The sequence below is a fragment of the Chelonia mydas genome, chromosome 20 (assembly GCF_015237465.2).
Source record: "Chelonia mydas isolate rCheMyd1 chromosome 20, rCheMyd1.pri.v2, whole genome shotgun sequence".
Classification (NCBI taxonomy): Eukaryota; Metazoa; Chordata; order Testudines; family Cheloniidae; genus Chelonia; species Chelonia mydas.
This window is the reverse complement of record NC_051260.2, coordinates 17,946,857-17,955,718: the sequence shown is the minus strand read 5'-3', so window position 1 is coordinate 17,955,718 and position 8,862 is coordinate 17,946,857. Positions and strand designations below refer to the sequence as shown.

At 61.3% G+C, this 8,862-nt stretch overlaps 1 protein-coding gene across 2 annotated transcripts; it reads left to right on the top strand.

The window, feature by feature from the left end:
* The first annotated feature begins 701 nt into the window (after window positions 1–701).
* MRPL4 (mitochondrial ribosomal protein L4) lies at window positions 702–8,475 on the top strand. Of its 2 annotated transcripts, XM_037888010.2 has the most exons (9): window positions 702–860; window positions 1,696–1,780; window positions 4,443–4,611; window positions 5,382–5,433; window positions 5,748–5,865; window positions 6,283–6,389; window positions 6,949–7,058; window positions 7,428–7,498; window positions 8,020–8,475. In XM_037888010.2, exons 1-9 carry the CDS (start codon window positions 813–815, stop codon window positions 8,163–8,165), a joined length of 906 nt encoding a protein of 301 aa, XP_037743938.1. In that variant the 5' UTR covers window positions 702–812; the 3' UTR covers window positions 8,166–8,475. The 2 variants fall into 2 exon arrangements, with proteins under 2 accessions (XP_037743938.1, XP_043388845.1); XM_043532910.1 differs by lacking the exons at window positions 702–860; window positions 1,696–1,780 and adding an exon at window positions 2,121–2,326.
* The last annotated feature ends 387 nt before the right edge of the window (window positions 8,476–8,862 follow it).

Here is an 8,862-nt window from a genome sequence, read left to right as displayed (position 1 = left end):
GGTTGGAAGGGACCTCAGGAGGTATCTAGTCCAACCCCCTGCTCAAAGCAGGACCAATCCCCACCTAAATCATCCCAGCCAGGGCTTTGTCAAGCCTGACCTTAAAAACTTCTAAGGAAGGAGATTCCACCACTTCCCTAGGTAACGCATTCCAGTGTTTCACCACCCTCCTAGTGAAAAAGTTTTTCCGAATCTCCAACCTAGATCTCCCCCACTGCAACTTGAGACCATTACTCCTCGTTCTGTCATCTGCCACCACTGAGAACAGCCTAGAGCCATCCTCTCCCCCTCCCCATCCCCCATCCCCTCCCCTGCTCCCCCCATCCCCCGCTCCCCCGTCCCCCATCCCCTCCCCTCCCCCGCTCCCCCGTCCCCCCATCCCCCTTACCCATCCCCCATCCCCTCCCCTGCTCCCCCCATCCCCCGCTCCCCCGTCCCCCCATCCTCTCCCCCTCCCCATCCCCCATCCCCTCCCCTGCTCCCCCGTCCCCCCATCCCCTCCCCCGCTCCTCCATCCCCCTTACCCATCCCCCATCCCCTCCCCTGCTCCCCCCATCCCCCGCTCCCCCGTCCCCCTCCCCCTCTCCTCCATCCCCCCCGTGACGGGCGCTACCCCAACACCTCCCCTCCCCGCCAACCGGAAGTGCCTCCAGCCCCGCCCCCTAGAAGCCCAGCGAGAGCGCCCCGCCCCCTACACGTCATCGGCATGCGCCGGAAGCGGCTCTGTCTCACCCCCCGCCGCCGCCGCCGCCGTTCCTGGGCGCTCACGTGGGGCCGGCGGCGCCTCTTGCCGGGGCCGGGGCCGGGGCGCCATGATCCGGGCTGGGAGCCGGCTCTGGGGCCGGGGCGCGGCCGCGCGGGTGAGGGGGCCAAGGGGGGCGGGGCAGAGGTCAAAGGGCCCTACAGGGGTCAGAGGGCGGAGGTTAGAGGGCGCTCGGGGGTGAAGTGGCCCTGTGGGGGGCAGAGGGCACTCAGGGTCAAAGGGCCCTTTGGGGGTCAGAGGTCAGAGGTCAGTGTGCTCAGGGTGATGGGGTCCTGTGGGGGGCAGAGGGCACTCGGGGTCAAAGGGCCATGTGGGGGTCAAAGATCAGAGGTCAGTGTGCTCGGGGTGACGGGGTCCTGTGGGGGGCAGAGGGCACTCGGGGTCAAAGGGTCCTGTGGGGGTCAAAGGGAAGAGGTCAGAGGGTGCTTGGGGGTGAAGGGGCCCTGTGGGGGGCAGAGGGCACTCAGGGTCAAAGGGCCCTGTGGGGGGTCAGAGGTCAGAGTGTGCTCGGGGGTGATGGGGCCTTGTGGGGGGCAGAGGGCAGGGCTGCCCCTTTGCGCCCCCCGCCCCGAGCCTCCCTCTCCGGCGATGTAGCGAAGTCCTCCAGTGCGGGGTTCAAACTCTGCGCTGGTCCGGTTCTGCCGGGCAGGGACCGGCCCTGCTGGCGCCTGGCTGGCGTCATCCTGCTGGCAGCCCCCTCCGGTAGGGGCAGCGTATACGGCAGGCAACCCCCCCTGCTCCAAGGACAGCAGCTGTGGGGCCAAGGGGCGCGATTTCCCCCACGCCGGCACCAGGGTGGCCCTGGCGGCACAGCGTTGGAGCAGGGTGCCTGGGGCTGCACCAGTGCGACGTGCGGCTGCCACCGCTGCGCCGTTCCCCTCGCTGCTCTGTGCTTGACTCCTCCCTCCCCTTGTCTTTCCTTCCTCTCCAAGGCTTTGTCCACCGTGTCTGGCCAGCCGGGGCGTCCCGAGGCTCCCGCAACCTCCCCACGTCTGCGGGATGCCGCATCCCGGGCAGGTGAGTCCCCTTCGTGGTTCTAAAATCCTGCCTCTGCGGTTCCTGTGCCCGGGCTCTGTGTGGTGGCCGGGTTTGAAATGATATCGCAGATGCCATAAGAAGTAGAAGTGCAGGGATTGTGAAAGACCCAGACGGCTGGAACAGGCCAGGGGAGCCGGCTGGATTAGTCTCCTGGGTGTGACAGCGGACAGCACTGGCTGCTGCAGGGTGGGGGACCTGGCAGGAAGTAGTAGTGGGATAACCGCCCCCCAGGGGAAGTGTCTTCCAAACCTCCGTTAGAGGTCAGCTCATCCTCTGATGGCGGGGTGGGGATGGGGGGTTTGTATTGTTGTTTATTTGTATTACAGTAGCACCTGGAGACCCTGACTGTGGTTCAGGGCCCTTGCGGTGATGGGCACCGCACAGGCCCCTGACAGAGGGTCGGGGCCCACAACATGCCGGGCGCTGCACAGACTCAGAGTGAGAGGTGTTCCCCTGCCCCAAAGAGCTCACCGTCTATCGGGGTAGTCAATTATTTGTTGTCACCGTCCACATTTCTTGTTCAAGGTATAGTCCAGGTCCAGACTCCGGATAAAATAATTAAAACATAACAATCATGATAATAAGTAAATAAAAAGATTTTGGGGTCCATTCAAAAGCATCTGGCGGTCCAGATTTAGCCTGCAGTCCGTCTATTGATTGCCCCTGGTCTAAACAGACAAAGGCAAGAGGGGAAACTGAGGCGCAGAGGGGTGAAGGGACTTGCCCTAGGTCACCCAGCTGGGCAGCGGTGGGAATAGGTCTCCTGTGTCTCTGCCCTGTGCCCTCGCCACTAGATCCAGGTGCTGCCTGGTCACTGTTGCAGGCAGACTGTGCTCTTGGGTGTGTTTGGTAGCTCTGGCCAGCAAGCGTAGGGTGGCCAGAGAGCCAGTTTTGCTCTGGCGCTCTGTTGTCTGCTTTGCTGTGTGTGTGATGGTGCCTGGCTGGCTGTTGGAGTTGAATTATGCAGTGGGTTGTGGTTCTGCTGGAGAAGAGCACCTGGCCTCTGCTACCTGCCTTAGCAGAGTGACTTGTTGTGTGTTGTCAATCAGGGATCATAGAATCATAGAATATCAGGGTTGGAAGGGACCTCAGGAGGTCATCTAGTCCAACCCCCTGCTCAAAGCAGGACCATTCCCCAATTAAATCATCCGAGCCAGGGCTTTGTCAAGCCTGACCTTAAAAACTTCCAAGGAAGGAGATTCTACCACCTCCTTAGGTAACGCATTCCAGTGTTTCACCACCCTCCTAGTGAAAAAACTTTTCCTAATATCCAACCTAAACCTCCCCCACTGCAACTTGAGACCATTACTCCTTGTCCTGTCCTCTTCTACCACTGAGAATAGTCTAGAACCATCCTCTCTGGAACCACCTCTCAGGTAGTTGAAAGCAGCTATCAAATCCCCCCTCATTCTTCTCTTCTGCAGACTAAACAATCCCAGCTCCCTCAGCCTCTCCTCATAAGTCATGTGTTCCAGTCCCCTAATCATTTTTGATGCCCTCCGCTGGACTCTCTCCAATTTATCCACATCCGTCTTGTAACGTGGAGCCCAAAACTGGACACAGTACTCCAGATGAGGCCTCACCAGTGTCGAATAGAGGGGGACTATCACGTCTCTCGATCTGCTCGCTATGCCCCTACTTATACATCCCAAAATACCATTGGCCTTCTTGGCAACAAGGGCACACTGCTGACACATATCCAGCTTCTCGTCCACTGTCACCCCTAGGTCCTTTTCTGCAGAACTGCTGCCGAGCCATTCGGTCCCTAGTCTGTAGCTGTGCATTGGGTTCTTCCGTCCTAAGTGCAGGACGCTGCACTTATCCTTATTGAACCTCATCAGATTTCTTTTGGCCCAATCCTCCAATTTGTCTAGGTCACTCTGTATCCTATCCCTGCCCTCCAGCATATCTACCACTCCTCCCAGTTTAGTATCATCCGCAAATTTGCTGAGAGTGCAATCCACACCATCCTCCAGATCATTTATGAAGATATTGAACAAAACCGGCCCCAGGACTGACCCCTGGGGCACTCCACTTGACACCGGCTGCCAACTAGACATGGAGCCATTGATCACTACCCGTTGAGCCTGACAATCTAGCCAACTTTCTACCCACCTTATAGTCCATTCATCCAGCCCATACTTCTTTAACTTGCTAGCAAGAATACTGTGGGAGACCATGTCAAAAGCTTTGCTAAAGTCAAGAAACAACACGTCCACTGCTTTCCCTTCATCCACAGAACCAGTAATCTCGTCATAGAAGGCGATTAGATTAGTCAGGCATGACCTTCCCTTGGTGAATCCATGCTGACTGTTCCTGATCACTTTCCTCTCATGTAAGTGCTTCAGGATTGATTCCTTGAGGACCTGCTCCATGATTTTTCCGGGGACTGAGGTGAGGCTGACTGGCCTGTAGTTCCCAGGATCCTCCTGCTTCCCTTTTTTAAAGATTGGCACTACATTAGCCTTTTTCCAGATCCAGGATGATCAGTTTAACCAGGACGGACTGTGACCATCACGTACCATGGGCTGAAAATGGGCCGGTTATTCCTGGCCAGAGGCTGCTGTGATCTGCTCGTGGCTGCACAAAGCATGCGGGCTCTGCAGTGGCTGCTCAGACCTCTTTTGTTTGTGTCTCCTAGAAAAGCCGCCCCTGGTGACCTCCAGTGCCCCTGTCCTCCGGGATTGCCGCCTTGCAATCCCCTCTCACCGCACAGCCGTGCAGGCCTGGGTGGAGTCCCTGAGGCACTACGATGACAAACATGTGGGCCTAGCAGACCTGCATCCCGATGTTTTTGCAGTAATGCCCCGGTACGGTTCAGAGACGCGTCGTCGACCTGGGGAGTGTCTGGGTTAAGGACGAATGAGCCGTGGCAACACAGGGAGAGCGGATTTTGTTACTGTTGCTGCTGTAACCAAAGCCAACCTTTGGACAAACGACCTGGGGGCCTGGCTGGCTCGGAGGGGGTTGGACAAATGGGACACGGGACCATTCCACTTAAGGGGACACCAGCTCCAATTCAGCCCCAGCACAGGGGAAATGGAGCAGGGAACGGGATACGGGACCATTCCACTTTAGGGAAGTCAGGCTCCAAACTGGCCCCAAGGTGGAGGGGGGCTGGCTGGCTCAGGGGGACAGGGGATGGGACATGTGGCCTTTCCCCTCTAGGGGTGCTGGCTCTGATCCGGCCCTGAGTCAGCACCGATCTGAAGGTGTTGTTGTCTCAAAGCTGTTTTCTGGCCTGGGCCCCACAGTCACCTTTGCGCTGAGATAAAGCCGGCCGAACTGAACAATGGGGACAGAACTGCTCTCGGCCCCCCCAGGGGATCACCCAAGTGCCGGCCTTGAGGTTAAACACAGGGATCCTGTCCCCAGGGCTGCTGAGCCGGCCCCTTTGGCCAGGGCTAATTTCAACCCAGAGCAGAGAGAAATCCTGAAACCCTGGGGTGTTCGCTCCCCGATGTTGCTTGTTAAGCTGCCGCTCTGCCCCCTGCTGTGTGCTCCCCAGACACACAGCGCCTGCTGCCTCACTCAGCCCAGCCTGTGCCAACCCCCTGCTGTCTGTGCTTTCCCTCTGCAGGGTCGACATTCTGCACTCGGTCGCAGTCTGGCAGAGGAACTACAAGAGGATAGTGAGTGTGTACAGAGCCGGGGGGTGGGGACCTGAGAGGAATGACAGCTTCTCAGTCTGAGGAGGGGGCTGGAGAGTGCCCACAGGCCAGGGACACCTGGGTTCTGTTCCCAGCTCCGGGAGGGAGCAGGATCTAGTGGTTAGAGGTGGGGGCCTAGGAGTCGGGACTCTTGGGTTCTATCCCCGTCTCTGTGTGGCGTCGGATGAGTCCCTCCCCTGTGCCTCAGTTTCCCCCATTGAGTGGGGGCGTGTGGGGTCAGGCGGGTCCGAGGTGCTCACTCCCGCTGGGCGCTCTGACCCGCACTCTCCTTTCAGAGCTATGCCAAGGTGAAGACTCGAGCGGAGGTGCGCGGTGGTGGCAAGAAGCCCTGGGCGCAGAAGGGCAGTGGCCGGGCCAGGCACGGCAGCATCCGCTCCCCCCTCTGGCGCGGTGGTGAGTGGCTCCCAGTCCTCATGTGTTCTGCCCCCACCTGGGGCAGAGGCTGGCCTGACCCTGACGCCGGGTGAGGGGCAGGGGGCAAACGGAGACAGGGCCCCGGAAGCTGCGTGACTCTGGGCCCTGCTCCTGTTCCTGTGCCCCAGGGCGCAGACGGGGCCACGGGGCCCATGACTGGTGCTGCCTGGGGGCGCTGCCGCAGCGCGTGTGGGTTCAGCAGGGGGCGGGGCGCCAGGCCGGGCTCCCTGGATGGGGAGTCAGTGCAGGGCAGTGTGGGAGCAGGGGGGCTGCTCAGGGCAGAGCCTGTTGTGCCCCTGAATCTGAGGTGCCCTCCTAGCCCTATAGAATCCAGCCTCCTAGCCCCCGCCTCCGGGCACTGATCCCTCCTGACCTCCCGCTGCCTCTCCCTTCCAGGCGGCATCATCCATGGCCCCAGGGGCCCCACCAGCTACTACTACATGCTGCCCATGAAAGTGCGGGTCTTGGGCCTCAAGGTGGCGCTGACGGCCAAGCTGATGCAGGTAGCGTGTGTGTGACTGTCTGTGTACAGGGCCCTCGTGGGCCACTGGGCTTGTTAGTGTGTGTGGGTGGGTGGAGTGCCAGGACTCCTGGGTTCTGTCCCGGGCTATGGGACTGCGTTAGATCTGGGGGGAGTAGGAACTGGGACTCCTGGCTTCTCTCCCTGGCTATGGGACTGGGTTAGATTGGGCAGGGGGACTGGGAACCAGGACTCCTGGGTTCTGGCCCCTGCTCTTGCCCCGGCCTGCTGTGTGTACAATCACTTGGCTTGCTCACAGATAGAAGAGGGGTGGGCTGGGGTCCCCAGGATCTCATTCAGCCAGATGCAGGGCCCTGTTGCCAGGCGTTCTGGTCACTTGGTAACTAAGGGGTGGAGGGATTGTGACCCCTTCCTAGAAGGTCCTTTCCTAGCCCAGCTGAAGGGGGTGGGTCTGGCTGGCTCAGGGATGGGGAGGGCCTCAGCTGGCTTGGAGGGTGGATGCGTGGGTCACCCTGGTTCTGGGGGATGGTGGCAGGGGGGTAAAGCAGCTGAAAGGTACCGAGCGTATTTTGTGTTTCCAGGACAACCTGCACATTGTGGATGGCCTGGACATGCCGACCTGTGACCCCCAGTACCTGGCAGACCTAGCGCGATACAGGCACTGGGGCCAGTCCGTGCTGATTGTTGACGTGTGAGTGGGAACGGGTGGGGGGAGATGCGGCGCCTCCTTCTCTGGCCCCAGCCAAGGAGAACCATAAATCCCAGACACCCAGCAGGGGCGTGATCTGGGGGCCTGGCGGGAGAGGAGAGTGCTGGGGAAGAGAGCCCCCTGCCGGCAAGAGATCTGGGAGCGCTGCAGGGGTGGGGTCTGGGGGTAGCACTCCCAGCCTTCCCCAAGAGAAGTGGGGACTGGTCTCCTTGCTGCCCCGTGCCAATGCACCCGGCTGGTGTCGGCGCTCCAGGCCCTGCTTGCAGCCTGGAGGAGGGTCTCGGGGATTGGGGGATGTCCCCGGGGCAGCCTGGGGCTGAGCTCACGATTCCTCCTCTGCCTCTGTTCCAGCAACAAGATGCCAGAGAACATCATGAAGGCAGCAGCCAGCCTGAAAACCATCACCCTGGTGCCAGCCCTAGGTGAATGCTGGGGGGGGCGGGGGGGCGGCCCCTCAAGGTCAACACGCTGGCCTCCCAGAGTGGCCCAGGCTGGGGGTGTTCACGAGAGCCCTGGCCTGCGGGACGCGGTGCCTTCCCTCCCTGCTGCATACTGCCCTGTAAGGGGAGTTCGTACTCCTGGCCCTCACCTCGTCCCCCGCCTGCAGCACCGCAAGCACCAGCCCTCCATGACTCTCATCCCAGCGTGGGTGGGGGGAGAATCCCCTCACCCACTGAGATGCAGCTGGCTCTGGGCTGGGGCGTGGAGGCTGTTTATAGAGGGATCCCTGGCTTGGTGTTGAGATGCAGCTGGCTCTGGGGTGGGGAGTGGGGACCGTATGTCAGCACACAACAGTGTGCACAGCCAGAGAGGGGAGGAAGTCCGCAGGGGTCAGGAACCATCGCAGGAGCTGCCATGTGGGCAGGGGGTGCTGGGCTACGCTGCACCGCACAGAGTCTGGCTGGGCTGGGCACGCCTTGACCCCGCCCTGGGTCTCTCGCAGGTCTCAATGTGCACAGTATGCTCAAGCACGAGACGCTGGTGCTCACGCTGGACACGCTCGCCTTCCTGGAGGAGAAGCTGCTGTGGCATGACGCCCGCTACACCGCCCTGTACCCCTTCCGGCTGCCCTACAGCGACTTCCCCTAGCCCCGAGGGACGGCGCCCGCCGCAGGGAGGCCTCTTGGGCGGCTAGCTCGTTGAGTGAGTTGGCCCCACTGAGCGCATGCGGAAAGGGGACTGGCACCGAGGCAGCTTCCCGCTGCCCTCCCACAATGCACCTGGGGGCCGCAAAGTGGCTTGGAAGTGACTATTCTCTGCCCGGTGGACAGGAGAGAGGCTGGGCCGTGCCCTTGGGGGGCCGGCGGGGGCTGCCTTCTCCTGCTTGCCGGGAGCATGACTGTTAAACAGCCCATCTGCCGATGCACGGCCATTAAAGAGCTGCCGCTCTTGCACTGCCTGGTGCTGGCTCGTCCTGCCTTCTGTGGGGCTGGGGCGCCAGGGCGCCCGAGCTCAGCGTTCCGGGCAGGGGCTGCCGGGCCGGGGGGTGTTTCCCTTTTGCCCGAAGGGTTTACCCTAAACTGGGGGAGGGGAGGAAGCAAGCAGGAGCGCAGTCCCCGGGGGGGCCTCGCCCTGCATGTGGCACGTGGCCACGCAACCCGTGTGCTGTGCTGGGGCTGCAGGCCAGGAGCAGCCAGCGCGGGAGCGAGGACTGGTCTGGCCCTTGGGGCTGCCGCGGATGGAGCTGGGTTTGTCCAGGTGTGACGGTGTCCCCGGGGTGCAGCCTGGACTGTGGGAGTGTTGAGCCCAGAGAGACTCTGCTGTGTGACTGCTGATTGAGCAGCCT

What these genes read in the sequence shown, in the direction of transcription:
- MRPL4 (XM_037888010.2), top strand. Translation starts at nt 813, where the DNA reads ATGATCCGGGCTGGGAGCCGGCTCTGGGGCCGGGGCGCGGCCGCGCGG. An exon ending in GGATGCCGCATCCCGGGCAG is followed by an intron (nt 1,781 to 4,442) that starts GTGAGTCCCCTT and finishes TGTGTCTCCTAG; the next exon opens with AAAAGCCGCCCCTGGTGACC. An exon ending in TCCGTGCTGATTGTTGACGT is followed by an intron (nt 7,059 to 7,427) that starts GTGAGTGGGAAC and finishes CCTCTGTTCCAG; the next exon opens with CAACAAGATGCCAGAGAACA.